At 37.6% G+C, this 23017-nt stretch overlaps 1 protein-coding gene across 2 annotated transcripts in view; it reads right to left on the bottom strand.

The window, feature by feature from the left end:
* LOC131899063 (uncharacterized) overlaps positions 1-19551 on the bottom strand; it is a 77148-nt gene extending 57597 nt beyond the window's left edge. For both annotated transcript variants that reach the window (XM_059250434.1, XM_059250435.1), the window contains exons 1-2: positions 19479-19551; positions 16210-16315 (exon numbers count right to left, since the gene is read on the bottom strand). In XM_059250434.1, the coding sequence (XP_059106417.1) occupies positions 16210-16315; positions 19479-19551 (179 nt within the window). The remainder of the gene's footprint in view (positions 1-16209; positions 16316-19478) is intronic.
* Between the last annotated feature and the right edge of the window lie 3466 nt (positions 19552-23017).

The following is a 23017-nucleotide window of genomic DNA, read 5'->3' as shown; positions in this document are numbered from 1 at the left end:
AAAATGTGTCTGTTATGAACACAAAAAGCAATATATTCGGTGAAACAATAATTCAATGGGACTATGCATAGCATCATCTCCTTGGAATCATCAGCTAATTTTTGCCACAGTGTGAGAAATCTCCAGCCTTCATGAAGTTTTATGCTGATCTGGGTGGACTTTAGAGCTCTTCTCACAGCTTATATACTGAGTGGGTCAAAGAAAATACATTGGAGTATTACAACTGCCTTCCTAATCTGGTATGACGCTCTATATATAGTTTTAGGTACTACTCACAGGCCCCATCATGTTGGCTAGCATGTGTTATATGCTCCACTACACCTGCCAGCATATTGTCTAACAGGAATTATTGCACAGCATTGTTTAAATGTACATAGATGGCACACAGTTACCTTTACAATTTGCTACTAAACATTTACTGTTCCATCCATAACTAAAATCTTGCTATTTTTATTGTTAATGCTATAGTCTGTAGAATCTCAATACTTTATTAGGTATTATCTTGAGTGGCAACCTTCTGATCCAAGCAACTGCATGTTCATCCAAATCCTGTTACAAAAGATTATCCCAGCTGGGCGTGTTGACTGTTGATATCCCTTCATAGAGGAAGAGAGAGTGTCACAGGACCATCACCCAAATGTCTAGCTGATCCCTACCACTTGTTGTACATAACTCTGCCTTAATTGTACATGGCCTCATGGAGAGCTAGAGTATAAAAGCCCAGGAAGAGCAGGGGAGAAGGACACCATCTATGAGGCTACAGGGAAGCTTTCTTCCCTGTTGGATAAAGGCTTTCCAAGTACATCCTCTTGAAGAGGAGCATCCACACTCTGTAAGTAACCCCTCACTTATGGTCTGTAAGTAATTCCAATAAACTCATTGTTTCCCCAGAGTGAATTCTGGTGAAATTCTGGTGAATTCTGCTTTGGTTTGTCATCTAGACCTTCGGAGTAGGGGTATAATTTCTCTCCCTGAGAGGAATTTTATCAACAAATGTTTATCTTATACAAAAAGTGATAAGACGATGACTTGGTTCCTGTGGCTTTTGATAGGGGAAAATGATTATTTTTATTATCAGAACTGCCCTGTCTTTTCTGTGTATATAACTCTAATGTTGCTGTAAATTCTACTTACAAGTTTGACAAATGGCTACACTATATTACCTATGCAGTACATCTTGAAGGATCAGGGCACATCAAGGAAAGAGGTGGCATGTGAGAATATAAAAGCTGATAATGAGGAGTGGCAAGCATGGATTAAGCTTAACATTATTATAGTCATCTTGATTCTTAACTACCACAATTATTCCAGAGTATCATAACTCAGTTTTGTCTGCATAGCTTCCCAACAAACTATAAATGGGAAAAATACAGTCTAGAGATATGGTGAGTATTACAATTTATCCTGGCTACAGAAATGACTTAACTCAATGTTAGCTTATTATAGATCAAGTAAATTCTACCTTTGATCAAGTCATTTTTTGCCTCTACTCATATTTACTCCCCTCCTGAACCAAATTGTGAAAATCCAACCTGTCTTACTGAAATTATGAGTAATCCTCTACCTTGACCTCTAACAAGAAGTAAACTCTTTCACTTTATCATACATCTTCCTGCCTCTCTTTCTTTGGTCTCATGGCACCTTGGGTCAGACCTCATATGTAAAGACCAGGTAGTTCCAAACTGTGGGCAATGAAAGAAAGTGAAAGGTCTATTTGTGTTGGGAAACCCAAAACCCAGTCCAAGATGAGATCCAACAGGAAAATAAATTGATGTCATTCTTATCAACTTAGTGCTGAAAACCTTAAACTATGTATAACCTTAATATGATGTGACAAATAACAAGTTTAAACTCTTTTTAGGACAAATGAGGTGGGGTAACTATAATAAAGATTAGGGAGAAAGAGTGTGGTTAGCTGTCAGTCAAAATGTTGAATAATTGCTTCCATAATCCTACTATCAATTTAAAATATCTTATTAAAATTATAAAATTGCTAATGTATAGTCCTTTGTTAATGTATTACATTTATTTCTTACTCCCTGGGTATAATTTTACAATATGCTATTTAATACCACTTTAATCTTAAAAGAATATTCTAAAGGTAATAATAATAAGGAAGAAGAGACAGGAATTTAAAATGGTAGCGAAAGGGATGGAAGGAGTTGGAAGAAGGCATGGGGAGAAATGATGCCATTATATTTTAATTTTTTAAAGAAAAAGTTTATCATTCCCTCCTCCCCCTTTGATCCTAACACATCCAATTGGCAGGGAATTTGACCCTTTTATCAGCTGCAATACTCAGGATAGGGGGACCTGTACTCATCAAGGCAACACAGCAGTGTGGTGGTATTTTACTTGTGCTGAAATGTGATTTTAATTGTATGGTAATAAATAAAGTTGCCTGGGGATCAGAGTTTTAGAGCCATAGCAAGTGTGTGGCGGTGGTGGCGCACGCCTTTAAGGACCTGGAGGGCGGTACATACAGGCAATGACAAGGCAGTCACATGTTTAGGTTTACAACCAATGAGAAGGCAGAACAGCTAGACTATAAAAAGGCATACACACAGGAAGTAGGCCCCTTTTTTCAGAGAGCTCTCTTGGCTGAAGCAGGATAGCTGAAGCAGGAAGGGTAAGGCTCTTAGTTCTGACCTCTTGGCTTTCTTCTCTGAATGGGCTCTGTGTTTCTTATTTAATAAGACGGTTGGTTACATCTACATTTGGTGCCCAACGTGACAAGAATCCATTAAAAACCCCTTAACTTGGCTAGGCGGCAGGTCCGGGTTCCCACCAGGGCAGCCGGCAGGTCTGGTTTCCCGCCAGGGCGGCCGGCTCCCGAGCCCGGGCCCAGGTCGGCTTGGCCTCAGGCCGGACTAACCTTGAGCTACTTGCTTAAAGCCAGTGCTACAAACAACTCAGGCCTGCCCTGCCGAACAGGGCCCCTGCCTGTAAAGCCAACACACGTGGTTGGAGCTTAAGGTAGCCAGAGCCAAGGCTTGACTAGGCTCAAGCGGGAACACGTGGCTGGATTCAAGCTCTTAGGCAGAACTTGTGGCTACGCTTGCTCTCTCTCTCTCTCTCTCTCTCTCTCTCTCTCTGGACTCACACCTCGGACACTAGGTGGCTGTTTTGAAATTCCCTCGGATTGGTACTGTTCTACAAGGACTTGGTAAGTCACTTAACATATCAGATATTTTAAAGGAAACTATTAAAAGAAAAATTTTTTTCCACATTAAAAAAAAATGGGTTTTCTGTGTACATTGGAAGAAAATTGGGCTTTGTTTGCAATTTTAGACAGTCTGACAATGGAACAGCTATATGAGAAGATTAATGTTGATCGAATTATGCATTTTATTACTATGTTTATCCTCATTTTACTATTTAAAAAGATAGTCAATTTAAGTGCCAGGATGACAGCTTTAGAAAAACCTATTAAACCTGTAAAAACTCAGACAGAAGAAACTAACAGTGAAGTTGCTTCAAGATTGGATCATAGGGTTACAGAAAGAAAGCCTGTTTTCACACAGTCACCCTTAGTTTGTCCAGTAACCGTACAGCAGTCGCCTGGTCAAATGACTACACAAAATATTTGGGCTCCAATTGAAATGATAGATTTATGAAGGTTTAAGGAGGCAATAGTATCTTATGGTATGCATTCCCCATATGTAAAGCAAATGTTAAACTCTTGGTCAACAAATAATAGGATTGTACCACAGGACTGGCGGGAGCTGGCACAAGCTGTTCTTGAACCCAGTCAAAGGCTTCAGTGGCTAACTTGGTTCAAGGACGAAGCTAAAAACATAGAAAAACAGTGGAGGGATAAAGGAATACAAGTCTGCCAGGATCAGCTTATTGGAGAATGTCAATATGCTTCAGCACAAACACAATGTTTATATGATGTCCAAACCCTAATTTTATGTTGAACAGCAGCCTTGAATGCATGGGACAGAGTTGAGGAACCAGGAAAAAAAAACTGAGTCATTTACAAAGGTTGTACAAGGCCCAAAAGAATCTTTCACAGATTTTTTACAAAGACTGGCTTCAGCAGTAAAGAGAATGGTCCCGCATTCGGAAGCTGGTAAGATAATAATTGAATCTTTGGCCTTTGAGAATGCGAATGCAGCATGCAAAACAATAATCAGGCCGTTAAAGGCAAGATCTGCACCTTTGGAAGATTGGATTAGAGATACGGTTAATGTTGAAGCTCATGAGCATGATGATATGTGGGTAGGAGAAGCAATTTCAAAAGGTTTGAGGAATGTTAGATGTTTTGGATGTGGAAAGCAAGGACATTTGAAAAGGGACTGTAAACAGGTCATTCCTAGAAACAATGTTTCTTCAAGGAACAATGGCAACAGAATGCCCCTTCCTTCTGGAGTATGCAGAAGGTGTGGTAAGGGAAAACACTGGACCAACGAATGTAGATCAACAAGGGACAGACAGGGTAATCCTTTGCCTCAGTCTTCGGGAAACTCCCAGAGGGGCCTCATGCAGGCCCCAATAGCAAATCCAGTTCAAACCTTTCCTGCAGTTGTAGAGGAAACCCCTACCCAGAGCAATTAAATAACCAAATGCCTATTGGAATAAGTCATGCTGGTCAGGATGATGAAACAGAGAGAATAGAAAATTCAGGAGCAAATATAAAGAAAATTTTTTGGCAAACTTCTATTCATGAACAAAGACCAAAATTATCGATAAAAATAAATGGTGTTTTGTTTGTTGTCTGGTCTGGTAGACACAGGTGCGGACATTACCATAATTGCACCAGAATTTTGGCATCCAACTTGGCCTCTTCAGGAGGTAAACGTTCAACTGTTAGGAATTGGGACATTATCTCAGGTGAAACAAAGTGCAAGATGGCTCGAGTGTACAGGTCCAGAAGGACAGAGAGGAAAATTTAAACCATATGTAGCTAACATAGCTATGAACTTGTGGGGTCAAGACTTGTTGCAACAATGGAATACTCAGATTAACATCCCTCCAATCTCAGAAACAAATCATAAATTAGCACATGTTTCTGAGAGAAATATTAGAAGGCATTATTCTGAGTGGTCACCAGCCATCCATATTATACAAGAACAGGGCACAACAACTGATGATCTTCCAAAGACACCAACAGCTCTACCTTTAAAATGGTTAACAGACAAGCCTGTATGGGTCCAGCAATGGCCTTTAACAACAGAGAAACTCCAGGCTTTAGAAGAGCTGGTAGAAGAACAGTTAAATGCTCAGCATATTGAGGAATCAACCAGCCCTTGGAATTCTCCTGTATTTGTTATTAAAAAGAAATCTGGTAAATGGAGAATGGTAACAGACCTTAGAGCAATTAACAAAGTAATTCAGCCAATGGGCTCTCTACAATCTGGAATTCCTCTGCCTACTCTGTTACCAAAAGGATGGCCTCTCATAGTTATTGATTTAAAAGACTGTTTCTTTTCAATACCGTTACAAGAAAAAGACAGAGAAAGATTTGCTTTCACAGTGCCTACTTATAATAATTCTCAACCGGTTAAAAGATTTCAATGGAGGGTCCTCCCACAGGGAATGTTGAATAGCCCAACTCTATGCCAATATTTTGTACAACAGCCATTGGAAGTGATACGTAAAAAATTTCCTAAATCTATAATTTATCATTATATGGATGATATTTTACTAGCTGACTCAAATGCAGATACTTTAGAAAGAATGTTTGAAGACGTAAAGAAAATTTTGCCTTGCTGGGGATTACAAATTGCTCCTGAAAAGATACAAAGAGGAGATTCTATTAATTATTTAGGATATAAAATAGAGCTACAAAAAATTAGACCCCAAAAGGTAAATTAGGAGAGATAGACTACAGACTCTTAATGACTTTCAAAGATTATTTGGAAATATTTCTCATCTATGAACTATTGTTGGGGTAAAAAATGATGAACTGCATAATTTGTTCAAAACCTTAGAAGGTGACAAGGACTTAAATAGTCCAAGAGAGTTATCACCTGAAGCTGAGAAAGAATTGGCCTTGGTAGAAAAGAAAGTACATGAAGGGCACATGGATCGTATTGATCCAAAGCTGGATTGCATTTTGGTTATTTTACCTTCTAGGCATTCTCCTACAGGAATATTAATGCAGAGGGAAGATATTATATTAGAATGGATATTTTTACCAAATAAACCAAATAAAAAGTTAAAAACTTATGTGGAAAAAATCTCTGACTTGATTTGGAAAGGAAAATTGAGACTTCGTCAATTAGCAGGAATAGACCCAGCAGAAATTGTCATACCTTTAACTAAGGAGGACATTGAAAAATTATGGACAGAAAGTGAACCTTGGCAAAGAGCTTGCAGTAATTTTTTGGGAGAAATTAACAGCAAATATCCCAAAAGCGATAGAATTGATCTTATAAAGAGAGCTGATTGGATCTTGCCTCGAATTGTACGGGAAAAGCCCATATCTGGAGTTCATACATTTTATACAGATGCCAACAAACAAGGAAAGGCAGGTTACAAATCAGAAAATTTAAGTAAAGTGGTTCAAAGTCCTTATAATTCAGTTCAAAAATCAGAATTATATGCTATTCTGTTGTATTAATGGATTTTTCAGAACCTCTCAACATAGTAACTGACTCTCAGTATGCTGAAAGAGTAGTATTACATATTGAGACTGCAGAATTTATCCCTGATGCTTCAGAATTAACTTCACTATTTATTCAATTACAAGATACAATCAGGAAAAGGAGTCATCCTTTATATATAACTCACATCCGATCCCATACTGGTCTGCCAGGCCCTCTAGCACAAGGCAATGATGAGATTGATTAGTTATTAATAGGAAATGTGCTGGAGGCCTCAGAATGTCATAAAAAACATCATGTTAATAGTAAAGGTTTAAAAAAGGATTTTTCCATAACCTGGCAACAAGCCAAAGAAATAGTAAAGAAATGTCCTACTTGTTCCTTCTACAATCAAACGCCATTACCAGCAGGATGTAACCCAAAGGGTACTCAAAGGAATGAAATCTGGCAGATGGACGTGTTTCACTTTGCAGAATTTGGAAAACTGAAATATGTACACCACACTATCGATACTTATTCAGGATTTCAGTGGGCAACTGCTTTGAGTTCTGAAAAAGCTGATTCTGTAATCACTCATTTGCTAGAAGTTATGGCCATCATGGGTATACCTGCACAAATCAAAACTGACAATGCTCCATCATATGTCTCTGTTAAAATGAAACAGTTTTTTTTGCTTATTACAATATAAAGCATATTACAGGCATACCACATAATCCTACAGGTCAAGCAGTTATAGAAAGATCAAACAGAACTCTAAAAGATATGCTAAATAAACAGAAAGGGGTAACAAAAATCCCCAGAAATAGACTGCATAATGCTCTATTAACTCTGAATTTTCTTAATGCCAATGAGAAAGGAACAACAGCTGCAAAGAGACATTGGATAATAGAAAAAACTACAGAATTAAATCAGCCTATATATTTTAAGGATGTGCTGACCTCAGAATGGAAACCAGGGTATGTGTTACATTGGGGACAAGGTTTTGCTTTTGTTTCTACAGGAGAAGATAAGTTGTGGGTACCATCAAAATTGATAAAGGTTCGATTTGAACAAGAGAAACCTCTTAATTAGCTCATCAACCAACATGGACATCCAATTTAAACTAACTTATACCAGTAACACATGTCTTTTCATTTAATCAGATAATAACTTCCCAAAAAGGAACATCCCCAAAATTAGTCTTGGGGAAAGGTTTTTGTTTTTGTCTTTTAGGAGAATGAAGGTTAAGGAATCTGAAGAACACTGGACAAATAAGACAACTGAAGAAAAGGGACAAATCATCTATCCCAGGAAGCAGAGTGAAATGGCGTATGGGTATATATTATCTAAAACATTTTATGTCTTCCTAAATGTTTGTTTCTGCTTTTCTCTAAAGATTTAACACTATTGGTCTTCTAATAGTCCCAGTCCAATTAAAATTTAAAGCTGACTTTGGAGTTGGAGAATGGCTCTCTCCTTCTTTAAACTCAAGCATGTTGTTAAAAGGAAAATGCAAACTCCCTGTATCATGCCAGAATAAAAGAGCCATCTTCTGCTATGAGACAGGAGAAAAGCCAAATTAATTAAGGGACTATTCTATTACTAATCTCAACTCTTTGATTCTATTCTGATTCTTTAAACTTTTCTTAAAGTATAAATTTTATATCAAAACTTACAAGATTAATATATATAGATATATATATATATAGATATATATACATTTTAAACTTTGCTAAGATATGAATGGTCATATAGAGTACTAATTAATTCTAGAAAAAAGGCTTCAATTAGCTGCATATATATGTCTTTGTGTTCGAGTCTCTTATCAGTTTTCTGCAGGAATTCACGGCCAGGCCTAACATCAACTGAAGTCTCCAGGAAGAAGTTGGGGCCCCACAACAACAACAATTCCACGTGGACAATAATAACATCACTAAGCTCACAAACATCATCTACAGATCAGCTTTGAACTACAAGGTGCTCAGAGCAATTTTGAGATGACTAGCTGAGATGATCCAGTCTCAAAGACTACTTGAATAAGGACTTGAGATAAACCCTGAACTTTGGCATTATACACAGAATGGATAATGAAGGATATAGTTACCGTTCCTAGAATTTGACAATTAACCTAAAATTTTTCTTTCAGGATAAAGATAACTTCACCCATACCCAGCAGGAAGCAATTTTAAGGATACGACGCCCACATTCCCAAAGAGGTGGTGTGGGGCAGGTGGTTTTTTGGTCTTTTTAATGGGTTTTGGGTCTGGGATAATTTTCATTGTTTGCGGGGTTGGTTACAAGTTGTTGTCAAAGGTTAGGAAAAAGACTAAGCAGATTAGATTTAAGGTTCTTATTTTTTTTAAAAAAAAAAAGAGAGAAAGAAAGAAGAAGAAAAAGACAATTACTAGTTTTAAATACTTTACATTGGATTGGATTGTTTAATATTGTATACAAATTATATATATATTGAAATTGATATTGTTAGAAAATGCTATATGTATATTTCTAATTGTACTTATATCGTTCATTTAACAATGCAATTTTCTGATCCTTGAATGTTATTATTACCAACTATTAGGATATAAAGAAATGATAGTTAGTAGTTAGATATTACAATAGAACTTGTAGTCATATTAGATATGTTTTAAAAATTGAGCAGATATATTTTAGATAGGTCATCTTCAAACCCTTCAGAGATCTACAGAATATGGCATTTAAAATGTTTTAATAACTTAGAAAATTTTTCTTTTTTGTTATGACTATGAGATGTGTCGGCTCCTGGCAGTACCAATCTACTTCAGAGAAAATATGGGCATTGAAGAAACTGCGTATGGAGTTAGCTTTCATTGTGGCAAAAGTTAGCCACTGGACAACAAAGTATCCTCAAATCAACTGCTGACAAAATGGACAGACAGGACATGAAACAAAGGACTACTAATTCTTGCCTAAACAAGCGTGGTTATGGCTTTATCAAAAGGCATCTTCTGAGGCCAGGACAATATGGCACCATCCCTGACGTGGCCTTTGCAACTCGGAAAAGGTACAGTGCCCTTTTCTTCGAAGGCAGCTGAACAGGCAGTGGGCCGATGGCTTCTGATGTGCTATGGAACAGCAGCTGAAAGTTATTCTTGAAGAGTAACTAAGCTCACGCCTCTCAATAGTAGACTGGCATTTGATAGAGAGATGTGGAGAAGAACGGGATGCTGAGATGAAGCCATATGTACACAGCCAAGAAGAATGGAGAGCTGAATTAAAAAACCATCAACATTTTTCAGAATTTAAAATCCTGAATCATGACATGACACTAGTGGAATTCAGGTGTTTCTGGTGCATGGACTGCTCTCACCCAATGTGAGGTTGAACTGTTGACCTTGTGTACATCCTACTTCACAAATGAGTCTGTCAGATATGCTAAGCCTATAGGCTGAAGATGATGCCCCAGCATTGCGGAGAAACCTCAGGTGACTGTCCAGGCAGCTGGCTGTTTCTGTCAACTCACAAATTTTTTGGAAGTTGCTTGCATGCACTTTCTGTTTTTATTTTTGTTAGCTAATATTATTTCCTTCTTGGGTCTCTGAGGGAGTTGAAGATTAGTTAGTTATAGTTGAAAGTTAGTTAGTTATAGTTGAAGATTAATTAGGATAGAAAGTGAATTAGATACATTTTGGACTTAACAAAATAGGATAATAAAATTATTATCTCTGAATTTGTCAAATACAAATGGACTAGACATTGTTTAGACATTTATTATTTGTATATATTGTATATAGTTATTGTACTTTTGTATATAGTTTTTCTTTTGTTAGTTATAACCTTTTTCTTTTTTTTTCCTTTTTATTAAAATAGAAAAGGGGAAATGTGGTGGTATTTTACTTGTACTGAAATGTGATTTTAATTGTATGGTAATAAATAAAGTTGCCTGGGGATCAGAGTTTTAGAGCCATAGAAAGTGTGTGGCGGTGGTGGCGCACGCCTTTAAGGACCTGGAGGGCGGTACATACAGGCAATGACAAGGCAGTCAGTCACATGTTTAGGTTTACAACCAATGAGAAGGCAGAACAGCTAGACTATAAAAAGGCATACACACAGGAAGTAGGCCCCTTTTTTCAGAGAGCTCTCTTGGCTGAAGCAGGATAGCTGAAGCAGGAAGGGTAAGGCTCTTAGTTCTGACCTCTTGGCTTTCTTCTCTGAATGGGCTCTGTGTTTCTTATTTAATAAGACGGTTGGTTACATCTACACAGCAGAGCTGACCCTATTGATCTGGACACAGGTCAGATGACCCAGGAATGTGAACATGAGAGACCTGGCCCACCCCTCATCTGGATATGGTGGCATGGGTGGGAGAGAGAAGTCTCCCTTTCCGATCAACACCTGAGGCATGTGGGAGAGCTAGCCTTGAGGTCAAACAGATGCTAGAGCTACCCCTGCCTACCACCAGCTACAACACTCAGGAGAGCAGATCCTGCACCTCACAAGAGCAACATAATAGAGCCAACCCCATTGGCAGAGGTGTGGGTGAGCCCACTCTGAAGTTGTGAGCATGGGAGAGCTGTCTCCATTACTCACCTGTCATGTGGCAGTATGAGTGAGGGAGAGAGATGCTCCCCTATCAACACCAGAGGTGGGTGGGAGAGCTGGCCATGAGATCAGAAGAGAGAGAGAGCTGTCATTGCCCACCAACAGCTGCAACACTCAGGAGAGCAGGCCCCGCACATTGTGTGGGCAGAAAAATAGAGCCAGCCCCATTGGGAGAGGTGTGGGTGAGCTGGCCCAGAAGTTGTGAGCATGGAAGAACTGTCCCCATTACTCATCTGTCATGTGGCAGCATGGACAGGGGAGAGATGCCCTTCCCTGCATCAATGCCAAAGGCAAGTGGGAGAACTGGCCCTGAGGTCATAAGAATGAAAGAGTGTTGTAGAATATTATTTTAAGATGTGTTACATTCATTTATGTTGTGGAATATTTGTTTAATGATGCAAAGATGTGTTACCTTCTTTTATGTTGCATTTGTTTAACTCTGTGAAGCTGTGTTACTTTGCCTGTCTAAAACACCTAATGGTCTATTAAAGAACTGAATGGCTAATAGCAAGGCAGGAGAAAGGATAGGTGGGACTGGCAGGCAGAGAGAATAAATAGGAGGAGAAATCTTGGAAGAAGGGGAGCAGAGGAGGGGTGAGAAAAGAAGGGGCTAGCCACCCAGCCACACAGCCAAACATAGTAAGAAGTAAAGAAAGGATATACAGAAATAGAGAAAGGTAAAAGCCTAGAGGCAAAAAGGTAGATGGGATAATTGAAGTTAAGGAAGCTGGCTAGAAATAAGCCAAGCTAAGGCTGAGCATTTATAAATAAGAATAAGCCTCTGTGTATTTATTTGGGAGTTGGGTGGCGGGCCCCCAAGAGTCAAAGTGTAAAAAACAACAACTACAGGAGTTGGCCCTGCCCCACATTAGCTTCAGCACTCAGAAGAGTGGCTCCTATACCACGCCTGAGCAACAGAGTAGAGCTGACCCTGAAGGTGTAGGTGTGGGAGGTCTGACACTAGGGACACAAAAGCAGGAGAACTGGCCCAGCCCACAGCTAATTGCTGCAAAGGGTGAACTCAACAGGACAATGCAGGAGAACTCACCCTGATGGTGAGGACAAGGAAGAGCTAGTGTGCTAACTCCACAACTACCCAGGCCCAGAACCAAGGTTATGTGTTGGCCCATCCCAACCAACATCCACCCCATTTGTGATCTGCTGGAGCACATGAAGGGACCAGTACTGCAGACCCAAACCTACAGGATCTCCACAACACAAGACAACAGCAGGATAACCAAGGGGAATCCCAGTGATGGTATTCATAGTGTAGCAGAAAACAGACACCTTGAACCAGACCAATGACACTCTGCAATGAACACTTGCAAATAAAGATATATGGATAAAAGGGTATAATGTGTCACACTACAGCTTCCATGATAAGATTGATTTTTTCTCTATCTTTTTTTCTTTCTTCTCTTAAATTTTATTTTATTTTATTTTGGGAGAGAGGTTGCAAGGATACAAAGAGACAGAAAAGAATGGGATGGAGATACATGATGTGTAAAGACACAAAGAATAAATAAAAAGGAAAAAATAAATAAATATGCAAGATATAATTATAAAAACAAGTTTATCATTAAAAGTTTTGGGTTTTGATAAAGAAAACAGAAATACACACTGGAAAAAAGACATCATCTTCAAAAAATGATACTGGTCAAACATAGAAGAATGCAAATAAATCCACATGTATCACCTTGAACAAAACTCAAGTCCAAGTGGATCAAAGACCACCACATAAAACCAGACACATTGAACCAGATAGAAGAGAAAATGGGAAACAGCCTTGAACACATTGGCACAAGAGATGACTTCCTGAATATAATACCAATAGCACAGATACTAAGATCAACAAATAGTAAATGGGACCTCATGAAACTGTAAGCTTCTGTAAGGCAAAGGACACTGTCAATTGGACAAAGCTGCAGCCTACAGAACTGGAAAAGTTTTTACCAACTCTATATCTGACCAAGGGTTAATATCCAAACTATATAAAGAACTCAAGAAACTACATATCAAAAAAAAAAAACACCAAATATTCTAATTAAAAAGTGTGGTAGAAATCTAAACAGAGAATTCTCAATAGAGGGAACTCAATTAAACACTTAAATGTTCAGTATCTTTAGCCACTAGGGAACTGCAAATCAAAACTACTTTGAGATTTCATCTAAGACCTGTCAGAATGGCTAAGATCAATAACACATGTGACAATTCCTGATAACAAAGATGTGGAGCAAGGGGAACACTCCTCCATTGCTGGTGGGAGTGCAAATTTGTACAGCCACTATGGAAATTAATATGTGGTTCCTCAGAAAGTTGGGAAATTATTTACCTCAAGATCCAGGTATACCACCCTTGGGCATATACCCAATGGATGTACCTTTCTACCATAAGGACACTTGCTCAACCATGTTCATTGCAACTTTATTCATAATAGCCAGAAACTGAAAACAACCTAGACAACCCTCAACAGAAAAATGGGTAAAGAAAACATGGTACATTTACGCAATGGAGTATTACTCAGCTGTTAAAAAGATGACATCATTAAATTTTCAGGCAAATGGATGGATCTAGAAAAACAATCATCCCGAGTGAGATAACCAAGACCCAGAAGGGTAAATATGGTATATATTCACTTATAAGTGGATATTAGCCATTAAGTAAATGATAACCAAGCTGTAATCCCTAAACCCAGAGAGGTAAAGAGAAGGTTTCTGGCAGGATGGAAGCTGGGGGTCATGTTGTGGAGAGATGGGGTAATAGAGAAAAGGCTGAAATTGGGGGACATTTGGGGATGTGCAGACTTCCTGGAATGTATGAAGGTTATCCTAATGAGGACTCCTAGTCTTAAGGATACAGAATCTTAAGTGGCCATCTCTTGTAGCCAGGTAAGGCTTCCAGTGGTTGCATTCAGTTGAGTTTTTGGCAAAGATGATTCTACAGAAATCTCCAAACAACCCAGGCTGTTGCTAAGCCAAAGGGCTGCTCTCTGAAAACTTACATCAGGGCCCTATCATGGAGGACTACACACCTACACACACACACACACACACACACACACACACACACACACGCGCGCGCGCGCGCGAAGAAATCAAGTTGATGCCTACATGGAACCTTCACCCCTATGTTCTAGTCTTTTTGTTGTGGGAAGGTACTCTGTAAACTACTGAAAGAGAAATGTAAACACCAACACAGCCACAAAATCTTTGACCTGAAATCTATCCTACCTGAAAAATATGCTAGGGCAATGGTGGCACAAAACTTGTGGGACTAGCCAACCAATGTCTGATTTAACTTAAGGCCTAATCCATGAGAAGGAACCCATATCTGACACTGCTAAGGTAGCCAAGAACCAGAGACTCCATATCCCAGAGACCTAGGGTAAAACCAAACACTATTAGTCTAAAAAAGTATCAATAAAATGACTCCTAATGATATTCTGCTACACTCATAGACCAGTGCCTTATACAGTCATTATCAGAGAGGCTTCCTCCTGAAGCAGAAAGAAACAAATACAAAAATCACAGCCAGACAGTACACAGAGAGACCTTTGAACACACAGCTCTAAATGGGATATCTCCATCAAATCCCTCTCCTTGAACTTCAGGGTATCCCAAGGAAGAGGACATGGAAAGAGTTTAAGTGACAGAGGGGATTGAGGACAACAGGAGAATAAGACACCCTGAATCAACTAAGTAAGGCTCATATGAACTCATAGAGACTGAAGTAGCAAGCACAGGCCCTTCATGGGTCTGTACCAGGTCATCTGCATATATATTATTGCTTTTAGCTTAGCATTTTTATGGGACTCCTGTGAGAATGATGGGTAGGTCTCTGACTCTTGTGCTTGCCCTTGGGACTCTTTTCTTCCTGTTAGGTTGCCATGTTCAACTTCAAAATGATAGTTTTTCCTTCATTGTGTTACATTTTATTTTGCCATATTTTGTTGTTATCTCTCAGAAGTCCTTTCTTTTCTAATGAGAGACAGAAAGGAGGTGGATCCAGAGGGGGATGGGAGGCAGGGAGGAACTGGGAGGAATAGAGGGAGGAGAAACTGTAATCAAGATGTATTGTATGAGAAAGTAGTCTATGTTCAATAAAAGCAGAAAAAATGCAAGGTTTTCATTTTGTTGTTACTGTTTTTGAGATATGGCTCTTGCTCTTTTGCAGCAAGAGTACCTTGGAACCCATGGGACTAAGTAGTCCCTCTGTCCCCAACTCCAGAATTGCTGAGAATATATGTACATGCCACCAGGGTCAACTTCAATGCCTTACTGTTTAAAATCATTTTTCATTGTTTTCAGTGATTCCAGTATTTTGTATTACTAGGCAAACACTTCTACTCAATGATTGATTCATTGAATACATCTGTATAAAGAAGAGAGATAAGAGAGTACATATATGGAAATGAAAGTACAGTCATTTGTAATGTCTACAGCATAATCTATCTTAATCTATCTGCACTTCTCCAACTGTAAAATTTTTCAAACCTCAGAGCCTTTGTCTATACACGGTGATGTTATTATTCATTTTCATTATTGGTCCTCCCTGGCTGTCTATCCTCCTTTTCAGTCAATGAGGCAAGCTTTCTTATTCGTATACTATCTTTTCTTCCAATCTCTCTTATTTGTATGGTTAGAAAAAATAGAAAATCTGTTTGAATTTTAAAATAAAAATTTATTACTCAACATACTTTTATGCTTTAAAAACTGGAAAAAAGAAAGCCTGTCACATGTCATAGTATGTCTAAATCATATCTGGATTTACAAACAAAAGACCTTTATCCATTACTGAATAAAATGATACACACCTAATTTTTCCTTGTTTGTTAGAGTTATAACATAGTTTACTAAGAGTATATATAATCTAGCTGTAAAATGACTATCTGTGGAAAGCAAATCTAAATGGTATTAATCTCATAAATTCAAAAGAAAGCATCTAGGAAGACCACAACCATTGTCTCATGTGCATAGGAGCTGTTTCTGATTACATTATTATTTTCAAGTGTTACATCATTGCATATACCAAACAAATAAAAACAGACAAAATTATTTACAACATACCATGTTTCCTTTTCTACAGCATAAATACTACTTACTTGCAGAAAGGCTTTCCATCTTTGCATGCACAGACAATGTCCTTTGGGCAGAAATCTGTTGTGTTTCCTAGACAATCATCAAAGTCTCTCACAGATGTACAGTTGGCTGTAAACAGTAAAATTTAAAACCATCTCAACAAGAGGAAAAAAAATGTTTCAAATGTTCTGAGTGTTAAGAAAATTATTCATGTGGGAAGGAGCAGGAGGAAACAGACATGGGAGGGAAAATAGTGAAATTATATTTTCATTAAAGAATAAAAGAATTTTAAAATACAAAAATGAAAATAAGTTTATGCTACTTTAAGATTTCCAAACATTATCTTGATAAGGATTAGGCCTCAAAATTCATGATGAATATCCAAATATCTTTTCTTTACACTATTTTATACTGCTTATTTTGAAAATATGGCTTTAAAAGTTGACCCATAGCATTATGGGCAAAAGGTTATATAATGTTTTTTTCTTTTTCTTTTTTTCTTTCTTTTTTTTTTTTGCTTCAGCTGCTGTTTACTGACATTCAGTTGGACACTATAGCAATAGGCCTGGAGATGCTGCAGCAGCAGCAGGGAAGGTGGAGAGTGGCGTGAGTGTTTGCAGTGACAGCTGAGAAATGCACAAGGAAGAGCAGGAGAGGCCAAAGCTGTCAGGGAAACAAGTCAGGGCCAGGGCCAAAGGTTAACTACACAGGAACCTTGGACTCATGCCCTAAGCACATATCTCTTGCTGTCTCCTGACTCCAGGCCAGGCTAATGTTTTTTTTTCATACAAAATTTGAGTATACTCTTCTGTGTAAGAAACAAAAGCATCCTATCCAAATGTAGAGGCAGTATACAACTGGCATGCTTAACCTCAATTTATTCCTATTATCCTGGAAAAACAACTGCATCCTCTTCCCTCCAAAACAATACTGATATACACAGGTAGATTAAAGAAGCCATTGGATGTATCTCTCACTCTTTTTCCTGCTCTTGGGACTCTTTTCCTCCTATTGATTTGCCTTGTCCAGCCTCAGTGTGAGGGCTTTTGCCTTGTCTCATTGTATGTTTTGTTGTGTTTGGCCATTGTCTCTTGGAAGCCTGCTCTTTTCTGAAGGGAAACAGAGGATGAGTGGATAGGGGACAGAGGGGAGGAAAGGGGTAGCTTGGAGGAGTAGAGGGAGGGGAAACTGTGTATTGTATGAGAGAAGAATTTATTTTCAAAAATAATATTTTTAAAAAGTACCCTGACTACTAAGCCACCGAGAGTAATAGGCACGTCAGCCCCAATACAGAATGAATTTTTTCAGGGCCTCCAAATAGACTTATTTTGCCAAGACTTATTCTATGGCTGCAGTAACTTATTCCCACTGAGAATTGAGGAAAAGGTTAGAGTACAAAAACAAGTGAAGAAAGCTTGTTACAAATCATAGGACCCATAAAGCACAAAAATCTTAATTCCCCCACCAAATGGTGAATTATTTTGATCCTCCACCAGCACAGACACAAAAACGAAGTATTTATAGAGTGAGATTTCACAGTTGTCTGAATCACGGTATCTGTTTGGCATAGGAGATGGTAGATAATGAAGATCAGACTTGTAGAACACAGAAGGTCTTGCAGGCTGCAAGACTATATCATAGAGATTCAGCTGTGTATTAAAGCTGAACTTTGACTGGCCAAGGGTCTGTCAAAAGGCAAAGCCATTTATTATGAACATTTGGTGTTGCCCAGCCTTTAATATTCCAGCTGTCTTCTGCTATGAAATCCTTGAGTGCCCAGACCAATTAGTAAACAATTCAGCTCTCCAGACCTGCTGAACTAATTACTAACTCCCCTGCTGAGTTTAGGAAACAAGCTGGCAGAGACGCCTAGCTTTGTTTCTTGTGCTAATGAAGCTCTGACCATCCCCTGGCCTTGAGGAGACCTAGTGGTTCTCCAGAGCATTTTGACTGAGAACAAAAGAGGTTTTTGCATATCAAGGTGAGAGGTAAAATGACATTCTTGAGGAGGCAGGGAACCACGTGCCCAGGGAAAGAAAGAGCAAGCATTTTCTGTAGACAGGGACAGAGCAGCATGGTGAGAGAGAAGAGAGGATGACAGTGGTTCTGTAGAGGGTAAGCAGATCTTGGGTAGAATTTTCTGAGTGCCAAGAGTAGAGAGTAGAAGAGATCGAGATAGAGGATACAGAGGACTAAGATGAGGCTGGAAGCATAAGAGTTTAGTCGTTAGCTGGACTATGAGCTAGAGAGCTGGACGGAACTTTGCAGTTATGGAGACAGGATTTCATCCCAGAGAAATAAAGTAGATGGATATAGAGCTTGATATGTCTAGAGTTATTCCTGCCTTGAATGCCTGGTGGAGCTATAGCTGAATTGATGTAATTTTGTCTTAGAGGAATAAAGTTAACAGACATAAGAACATAGTGTACTTAGATCTTTTCCCTCAGATATCCTACGCTGGACATAGCTAGGCCCCCGGACCCTGGGTACTCCATAAGAAGGGAATCAAACATTTCCTGATTTTACTATTCAAATATATTACTCAAAGGAACAAAAGAGAAACATCACAAAACATAATGGAATTTGTAAGCAAAACCAAAATTACAGTAGAGTACACTGAAAATTTGATTCTCATTTTTTAAATATGAAAGCAACTTTAGCTGACCAAAATGTTCCCTCTAACTGTACATTACAGAAATCCCTACCACAATTACTGAACCAAATATTGCTGTTTAGGGGAAATTTAAGCCCTATCTGTTTTTACCAGGCAATGTTCAGATAAAGAAATATAGTTCTTGGTTTGGCAACAATTTTAGACTATTTTATAGACACATATGATTACATTCCCTATTTCTTTAACCATCACTTTATAGCAATCTATATGATTTTATTATAACAAATAAGTATATAACTAAATATATTGCACTTTGAAAGTTTTCTGAAAAACAAATTACAGCATTTACACATTCTGAAAAACAAATTATTAAATATAAGTAGCCTAAATCTATTTCCAGCATCTACTCAACTAAAATTTTAACTTATTTTCCTACAAAACTTTTCATATTTCATGTTTATCTAAAAGAATCAGAAAGAAACACATTAGCTTCAGAAGAAAAACATCCTTTCAGAAAGTAAACATCTCAAATAAAAGAGGTATGTCCAGAAATTGCATATGTTTAATAGTAGAACTTTTGCTTAAAATGCTGGTTAATTCCTTAGGCTTGGACATTGAAACCTAATTAATTCATTATGTCTTCATCCTATAGAAATAAAGCAAGTAAAAATTTCTTACGTTGTGTGCAGTGTACCATCAAAAACCAGCAGATGAACAGAAATTGAATCAGCATAAATGTGCAATCTGCCATTGTGAGAGAAATCCAGAACCCTTAGCAGTCTTAACAACTGAACTTAGATCTCCTGCTGTTATAATATCCAGCCGGCAAACAGAGATTGTGAGTGGCTTATATAGGAGATACGTGAAGATGGATTTTGAACTTTGTCATTTCAGACTGTGTAAATTGCTAATTAACTTTTCATTGTAGACTTACTGGTTCCTGGTACCTGCTTGTTCCTACTTCTAAGATTTTTGTATGAATTGTATACTATTTGTGTTTATCCTCAACACTGTATTATTTCCTAAAAACTATCTGTTTATCTTTATACTAGGTTTCATAATGTTTTACTATTGCCAAAGAAGGGTCTTTACTTGGAACATCTTTCTATGAATACAATTTTCAACACTGCTTAGAATCAGAGATCTCTGACCTCATGGCTACTGGGATTGCTAAGCAAGAATCAGAAGACACAATTGTGTATAGCATTGACAATAAGAAAAGGAGAAATTAGAAAATGTAATAAAGACAGAAACAGGTAAAGAGAGCTGATAGGAAGAAAAAATAAAGGGATGAAGAGGGAAGTATTAGTCAGGACAGCAAATGCAAATGTAATTCATTTGGGACACTGAACTTTTCACTCTAACAGGCAATGTTTAGAAAAAGAAATATAGTTTCTGGCTTAGAAAAAAATTTAGGATTTATTTTATAGACAGATATGATTACATTGTTTATTTTTTCAACCATCACTTTATAGAAATTCATGTGATTTTATTGTATCAAGTAAATGTACAATTGAGAATATTAATTTCTTAAGCTTGGACATGGTCACAGTATTTCTTTCTCACTAAAACCTAATGTATCTCTCTTCTCTCTCTCTCTCTCTCTCTCTCTCTCTCTCTCTCTCTCTCTCTCTCTCTCTCTTCTCTCTTTGGCCCTCTCTTTTATACACACACACACACACACACACACACACACACACATTTAGGTTTGCATCATCAGAATGACAGTTCACACTATAGTGTCCACATCTGCTATATATCTTCTACCAAGTGAAACTGTAGTTTACCTTGTATCACCCTTTTATATCTCAAAAATCCATTATTTCTCCTGCTTACTGGCAAATATATTTTATGTACTATTTCCTGTTTGGAATTTATCCATTCTTTTATTTTATATCCTACTCCTGGTTTCTGGTTATTAATAAAATGACAATACTGTGAGCTCAAGGAGGAAACTTCTTGTTATCATGAACAAAAATATTTTTACCTATTTTGCTCATCCTGATTCTATATAATTTATTTATTATGAAAAATTTTATTTAATAGTTTAATAGTAAGATGTTTATTTTATAATACCATAGCAGTTAGATACATACTTTATGATATTAGTATATTAGTATGAAAATATAAATACTCATTTTGAGTATAAGCAATTTTATTTGTTTGATTCTATTATGGTGAAAGTAAAGTTCTTGTTTATATACATATATATATACACATATATATATGTGTGTGTGTATATATACATATATATAGCAAAAATAGACATAAAATTCTGTTATTTGTAACAAAATTTATAAATAATAGAATTTAATTCTCTCCCTATTATGTGACTTTCCTCTGCATTATCCACTGCAATTTTCTTTTGAAACAGAGACTCACTATATGTTACCAGTTGGCCTCACACTCAATAGTGAACGTAGCTTACCAAGTGTTAGGATTGTGTGTGCCATCACAATTATTTTCTAATGGACTTTAAGACAAATCCCAGCCCTCCTTGATTCAGAACTTACAAATTACTGTTGTCATTCAAGAATTCTGCTTACATAGTCTAGTGACAGGTCACTGGGGCCTTCTACAAGCAGTCTTCTACAAATTCTTTTTGAAATGTGTAGTGGTTAATTTAGTGACTTGTAACTGTTCAAAGTGCCAGGTATTAGGAACTCAGTGCTGCTAAGCTTGGATGGGTCATCTGTATCAACCTCCCACTATCCAAGACTCAGGGACTATCGTGGAAAGGGAACAAAAAGAAAGTAAGCTAGCAGATGGGTAGGAGAGCTATGAAATACCGACTTCTGTACATGATGTGGATATTGCATGCATCAACTTAGCTGTGGTGACCTACACAAGAGCTGTACAAGATCAAGACTGCTGAAAATAGAGCATGGATGGGGGAGGGAATGATGAGCTCTCACCCCTAACTGAAGAACTATTGGCAGTTGATGGCTACTGGGAAAGGGAATATAACTCTTTGGGGGATGTGGCCACTGATGTCACAGTGGATGGCCACCTATCAGTATGTATAGTTACAGCACTAATTGGACCCAGAGAGTTATTGATAATAAATAAAATAAAATAAAATGAGAACATGAAACTGGTAGGGTGATGGGGTAGGGGAACTAAGAGGAGTTGGAGAAAGGTGGCAATAGATGGATATGGTCAATATACACTGTATAAATGTATGGAACTTTCAAAGAATAAAAATTATTATTAGGAAGTAAAATAAAAGTGGAACTTATGGTAACTATTTCATAAGTTGTTGAGATATTTAAACAAGTGATACTGCACTTATGAGGATCATACTAAGTGCTCATTGAGTGGGGCTACTGCTATTATTTTTTATTTCATGGAATAAATATAATAAAATTCAGAACAAAAGTTTGTCATTGGAATAAACATATGATATATTTTTGCCTTGATCCTTAAATGAACTAAAAACATCAAAAACAGTCAATAAATATCTAGATCGAGGATGAGAACAGAGAAAATCTAAAGTAGGGCAAATGTAAGTTCAAAATTATATACATCTAATGCTGATAGCCTTTAGAGGGGTAGCCACTAAAAACTGCAAAGAACAAGGAGGTAGTAATGACATTTCTTGATTGGGTTTCCACCTGTGGAAATATATCGAAATGTGAACTTACAATTTGTTAATGTAAAACTTAAATTGAAATTAATTTTTAAAATGGGGCTTGGAGTTCCTCATAGAAATAGTATCAGTTTAATGTAGACTAAAATCTAATATTTTACTTTGAAAATGTATTACAACTTTACTTTTTTTTACTGGTTTTTTGAGAGTTTCATGCAACCTATTTTGATCGTATTTATCTCCCTCCCCAAACTCTTCCCAAATCCATCCTCCCTTTCTTTATCCACACAACTTTGCATCTTATATTTTTAAATCCTTCAAGGCAAATTTGTGCTTCCCAAACATTATTGGCTGTGTGGTCATCTATTGGATCATGGTCAAATTACCAGGGGTTACACTTTTAGAGAAAACTATCTTTCCCTTTCCCAACAGCTAACAATTGGCAATGTCTCCAGGGATGGGGTGTGATTGTAATCCCGGCTGCCCCTCTACATTGAGATTTTATCGGGCTTGGTTTTGCACAGGTTTTGGGCATACACTTGCAACCACTGGGAATTTATGTGTACAGCTGTCCTGCCATGTCCAAAAGATATTTCCATGTAGTCATCTACCTCTTCTACCTCTTGTA

The sequence above is a fragment of the Peromyscus eremicus genome, chromosome X (assembly GCF_949786415.1).
Source record: "Peromyscus eremicus chromosome X, PerEre_H2_v1, whole genome shotgun sequence".
Taxonomy (NCBI): Eukaryota; Metazoa; Chordata; class Mammalia; order Rodentia; family Cricetidae; genus Peromyscus; species Peromyscus eremicus.
Note: the sequence above shows the minus strand (reverse complement) of the source record. Positions and strands in the feature narration are given on the sequence as shown.